Source organism: Rattus norvegicus, chromosome 3 (genome assembly GCF_036323735.1).
Source record: "Rattus norvegicus strain BN/NHsdMcwi chromosome 3, GRCr8, whole genome shotgun sequence".
In the NCBI taxonomy this organism is placed as follows: Eukaryota; Metazoa; Chordata; class Mammalia; order Rodentia; family Muridae; genus Rattus; species Rattus norvegicus.
Genome location: NC_086021.1, coordinates 112,203,910 through 112,223,515, shown reverse-complemented (window position 1 = coordinate 112,223,515; position 19,606 = coordinate 112,203,910). Strand labels below are relative to the sequence as shown.

Below are 19,606 nucleotides of genomic sequence, written 5' to 3'. Positions count from 1 at the left end.
CAAATGGAGATGAATGGTACACAGGCCACTGAGGTAATTAAAAATGTATTTCCCATCTCCTAGTAATTGAATTGTGTACAAGCTTCAAGTTAATGAGGTCATCTACCCTCGAGCACTGACAGGGAAGCAGGAATAATTATCTTTCAATTTTTTCCTATGTAGCAATTAATTTTAACCATTCGCCTACACCCCACTTCCTCTCCCCTCATCCCAGTCAGTCAAAGTCATTGCTAAACCGAATTGACAAGCAATTGATACGGTGGCGGCCTGGAGCTGCCGAGGCAGGCGAGGTAATCAAGGGGCTGCAGCTGTTGAGGGCTAAGCGCTTCCAGGTGAACGTCGCCTGAGATTTTGCATTCTGCCACTCGGAGGACACGGGACACACCGTGGTGGCTGACAGAACATCTGGTGCCAGGTGGGCTGGGAAGGGGCACCGCTGACTTGGGAAGGCAACAGAAGGGTGGACAAGGATTGATGGATGGACAAGACTTTGAGACAAAATGTCACTTACAAAAACTGTTCTCAAAAAAAAAAAATAGTGGGGGTGGGTGGTTGGGGGAGGAAATGATTAGCCATCCATTCAACTTGTGTTGAGTTTATGGCAGTTACTAAACTTCTTGGAGATTGTTGGCCAGTTGTTTGGGTCCTGCAGGTAAAGTTTCTTCAGTCACTTAGCTCAACAAATGCTCGCTGTTGCTAGGCAACCTCGTTCTAGCCCAGCACAGCACTGGGAATGGTTTATTCCATGTCTACCACAGCTGGGCTACACGACCCAGAATGCATCAGTCTACCTGATGTCCAGGTCAAACTCCAGGCTCGTGACTCTGTTAGTTCTTATTTGTCTAGCTAGTACAAGTGGAGAAAAGTATCTTAGCAAACATCTAAGAGAGGAGACCCCTGTGATGCTTAGGTCTTGGGATAACTTGAATAGACTAAGGGATGCCCAGAGAGTTAGCTCAGCATTATTTTAGTTATGTCTGTAAGGGTGTTCTCAGAAAAAGACTGGCATTAGTCTCCATGAGTTAAGTCTAGAATACTGTCCTTATTCAATGTGGGCAGGTACCATGCATGCACTGAAATCCATATGAACAAAACTATAAAGAGTTTTCTCTTTCTAGAGTTGAGACACCTGTATCCCCCTGCCCTTGAACACCAGAAATCTGGACCCTTAGGCCTTCACACTCAAAGATTTATAGAATTCCTGAGGCCTACCACTGATAGTCCAGCTTTCATATTTTTGGAAGCACATAGAGTCACACCCCTGACATCCCCAATTTTTCCCAATCGATGCATACTTGGGACTCCTCAACATCTATAATTTCATAACCTGCCTCTGTTTATTACTGATCTGCATGCTATTTAACTATCACCTCGATAATTATGACTCAAACCATTTCTATTTTCTATCTACATCTGTCTGTCTGTCTGCTTGCCTATCATCTCTGTCGTTAAACCAGTTTCACCTATTAATTTATCTACCTATCATCTATTCTATCATTTATAATCTATTTATCAGCTCTGTAATTATATGTACCCATTCCACCAATCTATCTATCCATCTATTTATCTGTCTTAATGGTTCAATTCCTCTGAGAACCCTGATCAACAAAAGTCCTTCTCCACTCCTTAACCTGTCTGGATTCACTAAGCCTCTAAATGGAAAAGTATCTTTTATTCTCCTGAAGTAATTTTATTCTCAGAGGCCTACTGCCTCTGTCTGCTAACCTAGACCTAGTCCTGGAAGCTTCTATCTCCATACGATCTGACCTAAGCCTACAATGTTTTCAGCCTCTGAGACTTGCTGCTGAATAAGCTCACCCCCTCCTAATTCTTTCTGATCTCTGGCTGGCTGGATCAATCCAGCTCTTCTGGCTCAAACTCCTCTCCAAGCTGACTGATTCAATCAGGCGTCTCTCTCAGCCTCTGGTTCTTTGCTCTGCTTGACCTCAAACAAACTCTGGAGATATGCTCTAATCTTCTAGCTCCTTCTCATTCTCCAGCTCATTCTGTCTTCACCTGTGCCTAGCTTGTTCTCTCTCTGTAACCTGTTTCTCTACAACTGTCCCAGTAAAACTGCCATGTTCTCTCTGCACCGCTACCTCAAGTAGCTTCCCTATCCTCTCTTTTCTCCCAAGAATTGGGCACATCCTATTCCATCAAATCTTTTTCTGATTCGTCACTTTGTCTGCCACTCAATTAGACATCTATTTCAAACATGGGTGCTTCCTTCTACAAACTAACTTTACATCTCTTGTTTGGGAGTAAAGGTGTGTATGAAGGGCTGCCTAAGTTCCAGCCTGAGGGATTGAAGGTGTGTATTAAGGGACAAGCCACACCACAACAGACTTTTTCAGTAACTAACACAATCTCAGGGTTCACAATGTGATTAAATATCCTGCAACATCTGAATAGGCCTAAAATATAATAAAAATATTTTAATTAGATGTGTGTATGTCTGTGTGTGCGAATGTTCACATAGTGTGGGTACTTGTGGAGGCTAGAGATGTTAGGATACTCGTCGAGATAGAGTTACAGGCAGTTGTGAGCCACCTTGTTGTGGATGCTAGGAGTCAACCAGTTTCCTCTAGAAGAGCAACGAGCGCTGTCAACCTCTAAGCCATCTCCCTAGCTCCCTACTCAGGTCTCAGTGCCAAGTAAGGGCTTAACACTAGTTCTATAAGAAAAAAGTACTTAATGCCATGTGTTAGCACCAGGACTAAGTGCTACATATTGCATAGGGTCAGACCAAGCTTGTGGCTCAGCCTTGGTTTGCTGTCCAGTTACAAGGATTGATAGAAGTTTCACTGTTCACATGTCCCTGTGCTGGTGACAGCATGTGGTCACCTGGTTATGGGGTGACTGGGGTGAAGAAAAGGACAGAGTGGGGGTATTGCTATGGAAGGTGTAAGCCCTCTTCGTGTTTGAGGGCATGCCGCCTGTCTGACCCTTTTTTCTACATGTGTCCAGGATATCTGATCCCACTAAACAGGCCTCACTGACTGTGGAGTTGCTCAGGAGGCTCATAGTTAGCACTGGGAAGTGACCTCACCAGGAGGTATGGGGTCTTGCTGAAACCAGTACATTAGCCACATTAGCTTGGAGGGTGTGGAGACCAGGCTGAGGGCTCTCTTCTCCGGGCTAATCTCAGCAGGCTTTCAGGAGAGGGACACACGGGTGGAATAGAGCACACATTCACAGATGCTCGCACCAAATGCATTTCCTTTCGAGACTGTACCCGAATAGTTTGGAATTGCAATAGAGTAGCTTGGCCAGGGCCTGATGCAAATTCTTAAAAGCTCGCCCTCGAGATAACAGGCTTGTGGGAGGAGGTAAGAGTGTCCTGGATGTAACAGAAGGGGAAGGGGTGGGACCTTTCTTCTCTTTAGATACAAAAGGATGGACTTTAGATGCTTTTATTTGACTCCTCATTCTCTTAATGTTTATGTCATTTCCTCAAGGGGACCACAGAAGGGAGGACCTATTCTGATCATTGTAGAGGTGACCTGAGAGAATTCAGGAAGAGGAGGTGGAATAAAAGAGGAGTCTCCCTTAGGACCTGCTCCGGATGACACAGTTGCTCCTACCTGAGCCCCAGAGGAGTGTCAGAGCAGAAGTTCTCTCCATCACGTTGCGAAGATGAGCGATAATCACCACAGGATTCCTACTCCCAGAAGTCAGTGCGCACCAGTACAGCCCCAAAGAAGGAGGTCAGCGGGTGCACCCAGTGTGATCATACCTGCAACTTCACACGTGGGGCAATCTTACTGCCTCTCCCCACCCTGACAGATCTCTCTCCTAAGGGGACAGAGAAGTTGCCATCGGCTTACTTCCTGTCATGTTCAAGGAAGTTTCTGCATCTAGTCACCTGGTTTTCATAGCAACCTCACACAGTCAGTGTTAAAGCCCAATTTCCAAATGAGAACACTGAGGTCCAGAGAAGAAAGGCCTATTATGGGAGTCAAAGAGTTCCCCACTAGTTCAGCCCGGTACAATGCCAAAGTGAAACAGCATAGGTCGTGCTAGTTCACGGCACCCGACACACACCTCATCAGTGACTCACTGCCAGTGGCCACACACCAGCGTTTATGTGACAGAAAGAAGCTGGGACTCGGCGAGATGACTTGTCCACAAGCAGTGCCACAGCAGCTGTGGGTTAGAGCTGAGACAATGTCTGACTGAGAGGTCTGAGCATTTCCTCCCCATGCCCGTCAGCCGCCTTGGCCAGGGCTACCCATAGCTCACAGGTGTGACTCCTTACCAAGCCTCTGGAATTCTCACACGATGCTACTTGCAACTGAGAATCGAAAAGTCCCAAGACAGCCCAGGCAGGGGGGATTCCCTCTGCATCTGTGACACAGAGCTGTGCAGCATCTCAAAGCAAGTGAGATTCCGATCGGGTCCTGGGGAAAGACTGTGACTGCACGGGTGTGCACACACGTGATCACACACTCACAGAGGAGCCCAGAAACAGACGGTGTTGATCTCACAGCTCAGTAAGGTGAAGGGGCCCCCAGCAGGACACTCTACCAACCCCTGCTAGAGACAAGCTGTTCCACCTCTGTGCTGATCCCTGGAACCAGTGTCCAGTCAGACACAAAGAAACCTGGCTTCATTTAGGCGGCCAAGCTGCCGTATGAGGAAAATCCTTCCCAGGACAACAGATTTCTCTGTGGAGAACACAAAAGGATGGACAGGTGGCTTCCCATTGAAAAGCATCACCCACAACTTCCACTTTAGACCCCAAGCTGCCTGGCCAGGCCTGGAAAGGAAAAGACATGCTGGCTTCAAGTGGAGACATTTTGAGATGCAAAAGTAACTTTGGAATTGACTGAACATTTCAATTCAATAAACAAAGTCTCTTGGAGGAGGTAGATGATGATAATGGTGGCTATAATGATGATTAAGCTGTTAATTATTAAGCAGAATAATAGCCGTAGCCACAATTTATTAAACACCCACTACTAGCCAAGAATGTAATCTCCATGCTCTCTCTAACCTAATCTTCCCGAGAGCCCTTGTGGCTGCTGTTCTATGCACGTCCCCATTTTGAGAGGAAATGGAAGCTCTAAACATATTTTTTATTCACTTCCCAAAGGCTAGCTAGCTAACAAGTATGGCAGCCAGGTTTTAAGCTGAATCTGTTTTATTCCAACCGTATGGGGGATCTCTCCTCCCTACCCCCACTTATCCCCTCGTGTGTGTGTGTGTGTGTGTGTGTGTGTGTATGTGTGTGTGTGTGTGTCTGTGTGTATGTAGGTGCAGATAATGAAAAATGCTCGTTAAGAAGGTACTTGAGGGGCTGGAGAGATGGCTTAGCGGTTAAGAGCACTGACTGCTCTTCCAGAGATCCTGAGTTCAATTCCCAGCAACCACATGGTGGCTCACAACCATCTGTAATGGAATCTGATGCCCTCTTCTGGTGTGTCTGAAGACAGCTACGGTACAGCCATATATATAAAATAAATACTTTTTAGAAAAAGAAGGTACTTGAGGGATAGAGAGACGGGTCAGAAGTTAAGAGCACTGGCTGCTCTTCCAGATAACCTAGGTTCAATTCCCAGCACCCACATGACCCTCAAAACCACCTATAATTCCAGTCCCAGATGATCTGTTGCCCTCTTCTGACCTTCGAGGACCCACAGTGAGTATATATATATATATATATATATATATATATATATATATATATATATTTAAGAGAGTATTCTTTTCTTATCCCCTTTCTCACGACTTTCTGACACAGGTACAGTGAAAGGAGAATAACTGAGAGTCACACCACAGCCATCTTACCAATCATGGTAGCCAAGGTCACTATCCTCAGATAAGCTGGAACCAGGGTCTCCATCACCAGTGCAGTTGCCATTGACCTACTGGACACACCCAGGTGGACTCTTCACTGGTCCCATCTCAATATGTCAGCAGTGATTTCATACTGTGGGCCACTTGCATGGGTGAAGACTAGGTCTCACATCTGTATCCTTGATGTATAGGAGGCTAGGAAAACAAGTGACCAGCTATGTCCTGCTTCTGTGATGTGAAGGTCACAGAAGACACATGTTCAAGTGCTAATAGGCACCAAAAAAAGGAGCTAGCAGTGGCTAAGTGCACAAAGTTCTCCCCCAGGACCTGTTGTAGGACCCTTTGCTGTGTGCCGATCTTAGGACAACTGTGTTGGACACACAGTGTTAGAGCGTGACATTAAAAACTTGCTCACAATCACCTGCCCCCCAAAACTCTGCCCAGAACTTCCCAACTGTAAGCCTACTTGTCACCATATCTCAGCATCTTTCTTCTCTCCAATGAAACCAAAAGTTGTGTAAGATTGTGCTAACTAGAGAAGACTCGACATGGCTTAGTGGCTATCTATCCAGTTCTTCCTAAATCTTTCTTTTTTTCATAGACAGTCTCGGAGGCCCTGAAAAGCTTCACAAAGTTGTCAGGGGCAGAGAGATAGCTCAGCAGAAGTGCTTTGTTACACAGGTATGAGAGTATCTGAATTCAGATTCTAAATGACCATGTAAAAGCCGACATGATGGCATACACCTAGTGATGGTTCATTTTGTCAACTTGACACAAGCCAGAGTCATCTGCAGTTAAAAATCACCTCCATCAGATTGGCAAGTTTACAATTAAGTGTGTGTGTGTGTGTGTGTGTGTGTGTGTGTGTGTGTGTGTGTGTTCGCGTGCGCGTGCCCGCATGAGCATGCGTCAGAGTTTGGATTTGGGGACTTTCTATAACTCTCCACCTTGCTTTTTGACATGGGAGCTTTTCCTAGAACCTGAAGCTCAGCATTTTGGCCAGACTAGCTAACCAGTGAACACCTAGGCCTCTCCTGCCTCTGCCTCCCCAGTGCTGAGGCTCGGCTGTGCCCTAGATTTCTGCTGCTGTGATAAACACCACGACCAAAAGCAATGTGGGAGGAAAAGGGTTTATTTCATCTTACAACCCAACGCAGGGCGTCAGGGCAGGAGCTTGAGGTGGACTGGAGCAGAGCGGTGGGGGAGCACACTCACTGGTACACACACTCTCAGCTTGCTGGCTTGTCTCCTTATTTTCACATGCGCACACACACACACACACACACACACACACACACACACACACAATTTTTAAGATTGTCAAGGGACTAAATTTAGAAAACAGGAGATTAAATTTACTTCCTTGATTTCCCACAAAGAATTCTTTACTTTCTGGGATTATCTAGCTGCCCTTCTTTGGGTCCAGAAAATTCCCAGTGGCATCAGTGGGTAAAAGGAACAAACCCAGGGGAGTCCTGAGAGGCAGGAGAGATCGGCAGAGATACCCCAGGATACTCTCCTCCAGGGATGTGCCCTTTTGCTTTGATTTATATCGGTATCCTCAAAGAGTTTCTGAGCGCAAGACATCATATTTGCTGGGAGGGGTGAACCTAATTACTTTTCATCTAAAAAAAATCTGTTGCAAAAATTAGGGGATGCCCGAGAAATACAGAAGGAACCCAGGAGGAGGTGGGGGCAGGCGGCAGTCTACAGGAGCAGTGTGAACCCTTTCCGCCACTGCAGTGAGGACAGCCTGCCACCATCTGAGCTCCGTGATTAAAGCAGCTGCAAATTAGTTTCAGCAAAGGTCTTTCCCCTCAAATTGAAAAGCCCTGTGTAATGGAATTTCATAGACGCTGCTTTGGAAATGACTTCATACCTCACTCTGCTGAGAGCTGAAAAGTAGCACACGCCATGAATCCTAAGAGGCTACCGCATTCCTGGGGCTCGAGCACCTGATTTACACATCTCGACACACAGAGACACCATAGTCACTGCTCCACGAAGAGTATCTTCTCCTGTTCCAACCTGGGATATTTACCTGCATCCTGCTTTGTTGTGCAGCTACTTCCTGGGATGACCAACTGCAAACTGATTTCCTCCAAAACGGCATTCTCCCTCGTGGAGGGAGGAGGGAGACTCTTAAGACTTCTTAAGAGAACCAACCGACAAGGCTGAGGTAGCTTAGAAAGTAAAAGACTTGAAAGCTCCAAAAGGTTGTATGGGCAGATTGCGATAGGAACGGCAGAGACTTTTCCCAGCAGCACGACCTGCAGTTGTGCTGAGAACTATAGGAAGCAGCTATAGGAAGAGAGTCACCACCCAAGCTGGGATGGGCTTTTCAGGGATGCAGCTTGCCTTTGAGTCACCGGTGCTCCCTGCTCCCATTCTGGTGCATTCATTTCTTTGACCAGTAGTTGGCGCTGTATGTGAGCTGAAGTAAATAATGGTCCACATCTCCTCACATATCCCACCCGTGCCCCAGGAAGTTCCACAACACCCAAGTATGTACATTTAAATTTAAAACTCCAGCATTCCAGCTCTTAGCAAGATTTCCAGTAGAAATGACGAACGCCAGAAGATGAAGATAGTTGCATGGCACATCGTTCTTACTGAGCACCTGAGAGCTCTCAGGCCTTTCTCAGACACGGTGGGAACCACACTACTAATCAATTGGCAGATCTATAATGAATCAGTGGACAGCCTGATTGACTAACATTTCCAGACAACAAAAGCTCATTCATGGTTGCCAGAAGCAACGTGTTAGCACCCACTAGCCTGGCACTGCATACCATGTGTTGCTACCAGTCATGCTCTCATTTTGCTTACAGTCCCGTCAGGGAACTTGACTGGTTCCGTGTGAATGTTTAAACATTCACAAGGAATGTGAAAAACAACTTCTACTCACTCACGAGGTTCCAGGAAGTACAGAAAGGGTTTAGACCTGGTTGGTCCATGTGGAAGCCATCTTTGAGCTAAGAAGTAAGAGATGGACGGAGAAAGCAGCACGCTGGAATCTGAGAGCACAGCATGGAAAAAACCTGGAAGGGTCAGGGGGTACGGTGTGGATCAGGAGCAGGGTCCAGACAGAGGAAACTTTATAAGCCAGAAGCCGGAAGCTGAGCCACTCCCTGCAAGGCTTCACAGGGGAGCAAAGGAATTTCTACCTTATATGTAAATTGCAAGCCATGGAAAATATATGGTGGGACAGTGGCTCTCTAGTAGCTTCATGGAGGTCGTATTGCAGTTGTTTGCCAAAGACGTTTTTGATGGGTTTGTTTGTTGTTTGTTTGTTTGTTTGTTTTAGCAAGGTATTGAAAATGGTGCCTCCCCCACATCTCAGAACTGCAGGGTTACTGACACAGTCACGTTGGGCATTCAGGTCACCAATCTCCCTAAACCTTCCCCCCTCCTATGCTATTGCCCAGTTCAAAGTTTAAGGAGTGAGGTCACCAGGAAGTCAGGCAGCACACCCTATGACCTCTATGGTAAATGCCCCATCAACCTAGACAGCAACACTCACAATATTCAGAGTTAAGGTACCAGTTCCAGTACTGGGGCTGTCAGCGCCTACCCCATCTTCTTTTCTGCTTACATACTCTCTGCCTATGTAAGAAGTTTAAGTACAGGCTTTAAAAAAAATCATACAATTTAATATCCAGTCACTATGGCTGTTAGTGACACTGTATTGATGATCAGACCAGTCTAGGAAAAGACCTCACATCTGTGGCAATTTATTCATTTAAAGATCATTGTGATCATTTTGTTAAATTATCTGACATTTGACATTTGATAATTCATCCATGTTGTCCCAAGGTCATGATAGGAAACTTTAAACTGTTATCAATGTTTTCTCTATGCCAAGTGTTCTATACTGCTCAGGTATGCGCCACCAGAGCCTCTGCCCTTTGCCCTCCAACCATCAGACCTGAGGAGCTCACGAGCCCACCTCTCACTCTGATCACAACTTTAAACATGCTACATGTCCTTAATTACACTCCTGAAATAGCTGCGTATGAACCCACCTGCATCCTTGGACCACATCACATGGACTGTTGGGTTTGCTTGTTTGTTTGATTTGTTGGTTATTACTTCAGGTTCATTTGGTCTTTTAAAGTGTGTGTGTGTGTTTGTGTGTCAGTGTGTGGTATGTGCACGTGAATGTGGGTGTCAGTGGATGCCAGAAGATGGTGTCAAATACCCCTGGAGCTTGACTTACAGAAAGTTGTGAGCGTCCCAACATGGGTGCTGGGAAATGAACTTGAGTTATCTGTGATAACAGCATGCAATCTTAACTGTTGAGCCGTCTCTCCAGCCCCATGCATTAGGATCTCCAGCTACATACCGGGAAATGGAAGGCAGGACACATGTCTTAGATGCAGCGGTCTAAGGAGATGGAAAGATGAAATTCCAGGACCAGGTGGCCACCCAAGGTAGCAGCTAGCAGTTCAAAGACCTACCAGAATTCAGATCTAGAATTCCTGTGCATCCTCCATTTTCCTTGTGTGAGACCTGCTACTTGATCAGCACATAGATCCATTTTCCCTTTGGGGACACAATACAATTCCCCAGATACCGTTTCACTTAGAGGAGGCCGTGTGACTTCTGCCCAGGAAAGAGTGGGTAGGAATGTAGGTGTCAAATCCTCCTTGTTGGCTCTGCCACCTCCCTAATGAATGGAGAAGACCCCATGGATTTAGGGCAATGGCTCTCTGTCACGGTCATTTCTGTTCCCTTTTCCTGGGGACCTCTGTCAGTATCTGCAGACATCTTTGGGTGTCTCAGAAGGGAAGATGTGCCACTGGCTCTACTATCAGAAACCAAGGGAGTCAAATATCCTGCAGGGCACAGAGAGCCACCCTTGCACATGAAGAATCAGTGAGAGACAAAACGCTGACAGCATTGCTGCCGAGATGCTTGACCTGACAGGGAGGGGCTGGAGAGCACTGGGGGGTGCTTGTTGAGTGACTGCATGGAGCAAGGGTGCTCTCCCCCACTGACCTGGGCCAGCCCAGAATTTGAACAAGTAGTAAACTTCCATTGTGTTACATCATTGCGCTCTGAGGATAATTAATTACAGCACCAAGTGCTGTGGGCTTTAACAAAGACAAACTGATAGAGGTTAGCATTTGTGTGGAGGACAAAAACCACACAGCCATCGAGTGACTTGCACTGTTAAGCTCCTGCTCTAAGCCATGAGGCCCTGGGGGAGATGGCTGCATCCCCTGTGTCCTCTCAGCAACCAGCAGGGGTGGCCCTGGGAAGAATCTCTTAGCAGGTCAGCTCAAGAGCACAACGGGAGTCTAACACCTGTCCTGGAAACATGGGGAGAGACCCAAGAGCTGAATCCCACTCTTGTTTTGCGCTTGCCCTTTTTTGTGTGTGACAGGGACTATCTGGCAATAATCAGCAAGGTCCTTTTAGTGTATGCTCTGGTCTTGCTGTGAATAATAAGATGATTGGTTGTGTATATCCTTTTTATGGCTGTTCATTATATCGCCCTAACATAAAGTAATTTAATTTCAGTAGGATAATTAGGGTCTCTCTAATCTAACTGATAGTCTGACTAAAATGAGATTCTCAGAGGGAGATTTGTGTATCAGGAGTCTGGTGACCTCCGGCCCCAATTTTCGCACAATGTATTAATCTGACAGCCCGACTTCCCAGGCATACTCTATCCGTAGATTCCAGTCTGTGGGTTAGATCGCACCCGCCAATGGGGTTTACTTTATATATAATGAGATTTCCCTGGGCCCAGGGAGGCAGATCATAATATTTTAACTGAGACCTTCACGTTGGCTGGTACTTATGTGTTAACTCAGTCCCTGAGACACAAGTGTACAGATAAGGAAGTGTGTTTCTGTAGGTCACGTTGGAGACACTGCACAGCAGGATACATAAAGACAGTACCGTGTGCAAGATTCCAAAGACACCCCACCTTGGCTGAAGGCCACAGGACAATAGCCTGTCTCCCATTTGCTCCCACAGCAGAGATTGGGGGCTCATAAAGAATTTGCCCCCCAAGTCTGGAGTGGAAAGACAATAAGTACTCCTGGGAAAAACTAGGAGGGCTAGAAGGGAATTAGGCCAGAATTCTGACCAGTGCAGGGAAAGTAAGTCCTCACGCCTGCTTTCCCTCAAAGGCCTGCTTTCCCTTAAAGGTCTCTCTGTGGTTGGCCCAACTCATATCTGTCCTGAGTCTCTTCCATCAGCCATCTGAGGCAGGGTCCTGGCTCTGTGGGAGCTTGTTGATGAGAACCTCTCCCACCTCTCACTCATTGGTGCTCACACGGACCAGGCAGTGCTCAGGTACCAAACAGAGTTTGCTTCTGGGCTCCTTACATTCTCCTGGCTGCATTACTCAAAATTCTGATGTGCGTTTCTGTTGTTTCTATTAGAGCCTAAAACAAATGGGAAAGTTTTGCTTCTTTGGAAGATGTGATCTGTTTTCTTTCACGAAATGAGAATCGCAAGGCTCCTCTGGTTCCTCTTTGTTCTCCTCATTGCTTGAAAGCTCAGAGATCAACATTGTCATCCATTACAGAAACACTATAACACTATTGAGTCTTACTTCCTTTATGGCCTACTTTCTTGACTTTCTATGTCTAATAAAAACATATATTTAAATTATTATATTCGGTATGCAATCCTAAGATCAATTTGGAATTTTCTCAAAAAAGATACACACATGGATTACAGAAGTCCATTTAGCAAACCCTTTAGTGGGGACAGGTTACTTAGCACATATCGTTACATGAGTGTGTGTATATGTGTGTGTGTTCATGTATGTGTCTGCACCTATGTGTGATGATCAGAGGTTGACATCGTGTCTTTCTCCACCTCTCTCCAACTTAGGATCTCTCACTGAATGCAGAGCTCCCTGATTCCCAGCTATCAATCTCAGTATCCCCATGTCCCCACCTTAAGGGCACTGACATTCTAAGTATGTACTTATGGTCTGTCTTTCCTGTTATCCCACCACTGAGTGGCACCCAGCCTGCTCTGCTTGGCCTGAGCTGTCATCAGCACATAGCTTTAGAGGTAGAGAACATTCTTTACGCCTAGGCATGGGCATCTCTCTCCCTGATAAAAGGAGACTTGCAGACCACTGCTTAGACATTCTCATGCCCTCATACTCTTGAGGCACAAATCCTCTTTGAGGGATTGTGGTTGAAAGGTCAGAGGAGAAAAGAGAGGAATGCTTCATTAGGCAGCGTTGGCCAAGTGAGGGATTCTCCAGGCTGCTTAGGGACCCTGCCCCAGGAGACTTCCCATTTCTTGCTTGTACCCTAGATCAGCTCATTCATGTCAGGTTGACCCCCACACCTATGGTCTACACAGGATGGATAGGTCCTTGCCCTCTAGCCATAGCAAACCTCCTACAAAGTGATCTAGTCTCATCTCTACTGGCAGTGGAGCAGGTATCAGGGCTAAACACTGTAGTTCCAACTTAAAGAGGCTCAGAGTAGGATGACATGCTGAAACAGGACCAAGACTTATAAGAATTCCACTTAAGAATTCACCTGAAGTAGGTGACACACTGACTCAAACCAGTAAAAAAAAAATGTAAGTGCACAGTTAAAGGGGAAGGCAGAGAGAGTGGCAAGAGAAAGCTGACTGGACACGCTCAAACTTACCTGTTACAATCAGGTCTGAGACAGTTTTTGTTTGCAGGATGAGAAAGTCCCTGATATAGAAAATCTAGGCTCCTGTGCAAAGGCAGAAATTGAATAAAGTCCTCTTCAAGGAATGAAGCTGAGAGGTCACACGAGGCTGGGATGAGCCACACTGCTGAAGACCGGAGCAGGAGTAGGGATAAATTAAGGAAGGGTGTGGCATTCGTGAAACTATACACCACTTCCTGTTGCAGGCAAGGAAGGGAAGATGAAAAATAGTGGTAAAACATGAGGTAACGGACATTACTGTTGGGTCTGTGTTCGCCCTAGTTTCATCTCTGTTGTAATAAAACATCCTGACAAAAAGCAACATAGAGGAGAAAGGGTTTGTTTCAACTTATAATTCCAGGTGACAATCCATCACTGCAGGGGAGCCACAGTGGAAGGAACTTGAAGCAGCTAGTCCTGTCACATCCAAGCAAAGCAGAGAGAAGTGAATCCATGCATGCTCGCTTGCTTGCTTTCTCCTCTCTCATACTGTTCAAGACTCCTTGCATAGGGAATTGTACCACCCACAGTGGGCTGTATTTTCCTAAATCCATGGACAATCAAGCCAATCTCAGGCAGCCATGCCTATAGGCCAACCTGATATAGACAATTCTTCAGCTAAGAATCTCTTCCCAGATGAGTCCATGTTGTGCCAAGTTGACAATGAAAAATTAACCACCACACAGCTATGTGCTCTTTCTCTTGTCCAAAAATCAAAAGTAGCATAACAAAGAGAATTAGTAGAGCATGGCATTTATCTTCCAGTGAAGGGACTGAGTTCATCACATTTGTTTTATTCTCGGGAGCCATGGGAACCCCTGATACCAAAGCCATCCTCTTCAATGCTGGGCATTCCAGGACCCTAAGGCCACTCTTGTCTTCTTCAGTTGTTCCTGACTTCTGCTACTCTCAAATGTACTCACCCCCAGCGAGCTGACACTGTTAGGACCCTGATTTCCCCCCAAAGCTTGTTTCATGGTTCTCTGGTATGAAAATCTAATAACCTAGCAGTAGAGTCAGGCAGCTGGGCTAGCTAAGCTCAGTAGTCCTCAGGCCAGCAACAGCCCTTTGCATGCTTCTGCACTGAGTACAGCATTCTGGTGCCTATCATGGGGCCTGCTGGCTTCTCTAGAGTGGCTTTCTTGTTTTCTGCAGAGGACACTATGATATGGCTTTTGAACATGATACCAAAACTTTGGATTCAGTGTTAGGGAACTTCTTCCTTCTGGTGCTCTCTAAAGACCAGTCCAAGAAGTGGGAATACAATCCAGTGGGAATGTGCTAATTAACCCATTTTTATTACTATAATAAAATACTCAAGACTGGGTAACTTTATAAGGAAAATAGTTCCATTTAGCTCACAGTTCTGGAGAGTCAAGGTCATAGCATTATGATATCACCAGCTTCAAGATCAAATAGATCAATTCGCCTTTGGGGGACGAATCACAGTCAAAATGAAGGCAATTAAAGTCTCCACTCTGATCACTCACGCCCCTGCAGTTACAGCAAAGCATCTGCAAACACAATTACAGTTAGACTTCATGTTTATCCACTAGTCTCCCTGGTGAAATTCTCAGAAAGACGATCTCATTTAAGCCTCCCTAAGCTTCCCCACACACATCTGTCAGGTTGTCACAGAATGGTTAAGTCACTGAATTCTCTTGAGTTAGGATGTGGTTCATCACCACAAACACTGGTTAACACCAGTGAGGGTCCCACTCTTACTGACTCTCTTAATCAAATGAGGAAACTGAGGCAGAGAAAGAACACGTACCATGAGCCACAAAACTGACAAAAGAGCGGGAAGCAGATGGTGTGCCCCATACCAGCCATGCTCTCTAGTTGTTAAGCAGCGCTGCTCCCTGTAGGCAACATAAAGCAGATTTTCTTTCAGTTGTTTACATTCTGTTACCAAGTAAAATCAAATGTAGACATAATTAATCCATGCACCATGCTAGGAAAAATGCAAAGCAAACAGACCTGAGTGAAATCAATAACCGGTTATCTATTTACCCTCTCCTTCCAAGATGCCGGATTGGAGAAAGTAAGGAGGGGTGTAAAATAAAGTCATACTGTGCGGTGACAGTGAGGGCAGCTTGGAGGATGGAGTGATGCAGGAGCTCAGCCGGGGAAGAGACACACATGCTCCTTCTTGTGATTAAAGCGCACTCTCCAGGGATGCTATTGGGTGGTGCTACAAAGGAAGCTGCAGGATACAGTGGGCCACCTTGGGCCACTGGCTTGTCACCCTCCTGCCTGATCTCAGCCTCAGCCCCATTTCTCCATGTTCTGGGTTTACTCTGGGAGCTCCAGAACCGCATGACTCCCTTACTAGCTAGATTCTGATTTGGTTTCATGAGAAGCATCCCCAGATGTTTAGAGGGCAGGAGGAAGGGAAGAAAAGACTCTTCTTTCCTAAAGGTCCCATCATTCTTTGAGCTCTGTTGGCCTCTCTTCTGCCTCAGGCCTTGCAGCAGCTCGGAACAATTTTCTTCATCCTACCCAGACTGAAACTTTGGCATCATTGGCCCACCCTGCCTGGGTGATTCAGTATCTCAGTGCCACCTGGGCTGCCCATCTCCACACTCTGGCTACTCTGTGCCAGTCTCCAGCCCTAGATGCAAGACACCTGTGTCACCAGACCTCCATGTTGACAGGGTTGTATTTTCCTGACCAGATCTTAAAGACATATTCCATATGTTACATCCATAACTATTAGAAAATAGGCTTCGGGGATTGTTGACTCCTCTGTACCATCCGTAGTGTCAGACTTTGGGCACACTGCCCTAGCATCTGCCCCGATGACCTCTGCACTTTGTGGATATCCGTGGGGCACTATACAAAAATTTTCAAGATGAACTGAAAGTTCTGAGGCTGAGGTCACACTGTTATTGACAAAGCCGTGTCTGAATCAAAGACAAGGCACCTCTAAGTACTCCCACACGCTCCTCTCAGGTTCTCCACACTTATCCCCTGCAGAGGCCTCTTCTGGGCTCCTCGATGTGCTTTTCTCTTTTCTTATCTCCATTCCTCCCTTCTTTCCTTCCTCTTACCCAATTCCCTTCCTCCCTTCCTCCCTCCCTCCCTCCCTCCTAAGATGTCTGCCCACTTTTAAAAAGGCCTCATTCCTGACTTCTAAAGACTAAGGTTTTATGTGATCTCACACCTGGCTAGTGGTCTAGCCTCATCTCAGCAATGAGAATCTAGCCTCCTTGTTAGCTTGGACCATTTCGTTTAGCCCCACCATCACACTCCCCGTTTCTTCATACCTAGTACCCTGCTGTTTATATGATAAAGAACACTGGTGGCAACTCCCCTCTGACACAGACTGTGGTCCCCAGAGGTGAGGTTCAAGCAAGCATCGGAGGCTTAGGAGACACCCTAGGGGAACCTGCTCTAATGGTCACTTAGGAACTAAATGGTTGCCTTACCAAGGGCTGACATGTGAATACTAGAGGGGACCCCAAAACCAAGAGAGTCGAGGCTCATCAGGGGCTCCATGGCCTCTCTGCCTGTGCTCACATACACTTGACTGGTTTGATGACCTGCGTAGGAGAGAACAATGCACAATGCAGCAAACAATATTTCAGCCTCTGTTCTATTAACAGCATAGGCTAGCGGATAAGACTTAAATATAATTTGGAAAACATTGACAATGTTAAGTTGCTAGCATCATGTGCTCCATTTAAAATATCAAATGATAAGGTAGAATTGGAGAAAACCCAAATGAATGTCTGTCTGACTGTCTCTGTCTGTCTCTGTCTCTGTCTCTGTCTCTGTCTCTGTCTCTGTCTGTCTGTCTGTCTCTCTCTCTCTCTCTCTCTCTCTCTCTCTGTGTGTGTGTGTGTGTGTGTGTGTGTGTGTGTGTGTGTACATGGGTGGAGGACAGAGGTCAACCTCAGGTGTCTTTCCCATCACTCTCAACCTTTTGAGGCAGGGACTCTCACTGAATCTGGAACTCCCAGATAGGCCATCTAACTAGGAAACTCCCAGGAATCCTCTGTTTCTGCCTAACAGCTTTGCTGTGCTTTTTAAAAACTCAGCTCCTTGTTATCCTGCTTGCTGGCAAGCACTTTACCTGCTGAGCCATCCATCTCCCCAGCCTAAGCTCAAAAGTGGCCATTTTTAGGGTGAACAGTCCACATTTACCTAGTATATGTATATTGTCAAATGCCACATGGAGGGCTTCCCATGCTTAACCCATTCAACCCTCACTGCGCACTGTCAACAAAGCACTGAGTCTCTAGATTGAGAACCCTGTCCCCCAAGGCATTGCCGGCGTCACCTCGCAGTTTATCCAGCACACCACCTGTCTCCCCTCACTGGCCGGCCCCCAGTTCTCGCCTGGCATGCCTTTCTCCACAGTTTGGCCCTGAATACACTTCGGGGTAAGTTCCTCTGCTGTGATAAGCAGGGCCCGATCTCTGACAGCTGTTCCCCGCTCTTCATCATCATCTGAAACAATCAGGAAGCATTAGAGAGTACTTTTCCCTTTACAAAGGTGATAATTAGATAACAAGCTGAGATTAAAGTAATTACAGTCAGACAGCTGGCGAGGCAGTACAGTCATGTTGAAATATTGTTGGTACTTCAGCATCTGGTTCTAATAACGGCATAGGCTAAAGGATTTTACATTAATTACAAAACATAATTTAATATAAACATATTTAATTACAATTGATGAACGATAAACTGTTCAAGAACGACTTAACCCCTTCCATGTGTCAAAGCCATGGGAACTCGGGGCAAACTGTGGCTTGTGCTGCTATCTCTCCCTCTTCCATCCATACCCTCCACAACTTCATGACCCCTTTCTTGGAGTAAGGCCCCTCACTGAAGGAATGTTTGAGGCAATGGTGTTGTTGGTAAACCCATGGGTGTCCCACGCATGCGCAGCACCCATCATCTTTGGAATGCTGGGAAAGAAAGCTGCCCATGAGTGTCCCACGCATGCGCCAGAGCTCGTCTTTGGAATGCCGAGAGACAAGGTTGCACTGCTCTCAGGCTTGGCGCCTTGCCTGGTACCATTAGTCAGGGTCTTGTCACCACTGGAAAGTCAATGTGTAAGAACACTTAAGGTATTACCTGAAATAAAACATTATTCTGGCAGAAATTCTGCCTTACAAGCTGCCAATTTGAATCCTTACCAACAGAACTAGTAAGAGGGCCCGTTATAACAAATTGGGACCGCAAAGACACAATCTCCACTAGAAAAGAACTCAACCTCAATTAACTACACAAGATCCTTCCGGGTGCTCCTCTTGCAAATGGGAGACATTCAAAAGCCACAAAAGCTTTGCTAAATTGCAGTTACACGGAGGTGGCCCAAGTATCCACCCAAAGAGCACCTAAGACTGACTATTAAGAAAGAGTGCGTGGCCTTGAGCAATTGGAAAATAACTGTCAAAACTCTCTATTTGACAAACAGTAGGAAATTGCCTCAATATCTTTGCCATTTGCTGTGGATTTTTAAAGTGTAATGTGCACAATTTATACTAGAAAAGAGACAGATTGTCAGGGATATGAAGATGTCTCAGTCAAGTACTTGCTGGGTAAATACAAGGACCCAAGCTCAGATCCCCGGTGCCCACATGAAAAGCCCAGCATGGCGGCACACACCTGTAAGGCCAGCACTTGGGGAAGCAAAGCCAGAAGGATCTCTGGTCAAATGGTCTAGAGAACTGATGAGCTCTAGGTTCAGTGACAGACCCCATTTCAGAGAATAAGGTGAAGAGAGATTGAGGAAGACACCCGTGTGTGTGTGTGTGTGTGTGTGTGTGTGTGTGTGTGTGTGTGTGTGTGTGTGTGTGTAAGGGAATGTGAGTGCAGTGCCAGTGGAGGCCAGTAGAGGGCATGCACACACGCGCGCACGCGCGCACACACACATATGAAAGGGGGTGAAAAGGGAGAGAGATAGAGGGAGACAGGGAGAGAGAGAGAGAGAGAGAGAGAGAGAGAGAGAGAGAGAGAGAGAGAGAGAGATTCTAAAGGAAAGTTGTTCTGCATCCCCTCTTGCAAAGAGAAGAAAAGCTAAAATGTCCTGACATGGAAGTCTGTAATCTGAATAGAAGCCCTACAGTACTAGACAAATTAAGTTCCTTGGCCAGTGAGGAAGGAGGTGGGATGGAAAGTATACAGCTGAG

At 46.2% G+C, this 19,606-nt stretch overlaps 1 protein-coding gene across 6 annotated transcripts in view; it reads right to left on the bottom strand.

The window, feature by feature from the left end:
• Nucleotides 1-19,606, bottom strand: part of Them7 (thioesterase superfamily member 7) — a 238,012-nt gene that overhangs the window by 135,425 nt on the left and 82,981 nt on the right. For 2 of the 6 annotated variants that reach the window (XM_063284592.1, XM_063284590.1), the window contains exon 3: nt 15,238-15,325. The exons of the other annotated variants lie outside the window; for them this stretch is intronic. In XM_063284592.1, the coding sequence (XP_063140662.1) occupies nt 15,238-15,325 (88 nt within the window). The remainder of the gene's footprint in view (nt 1-15,237; nt 15,326-19,606) is intronic. 6 annotated transcript variants of the gene reach the window in all.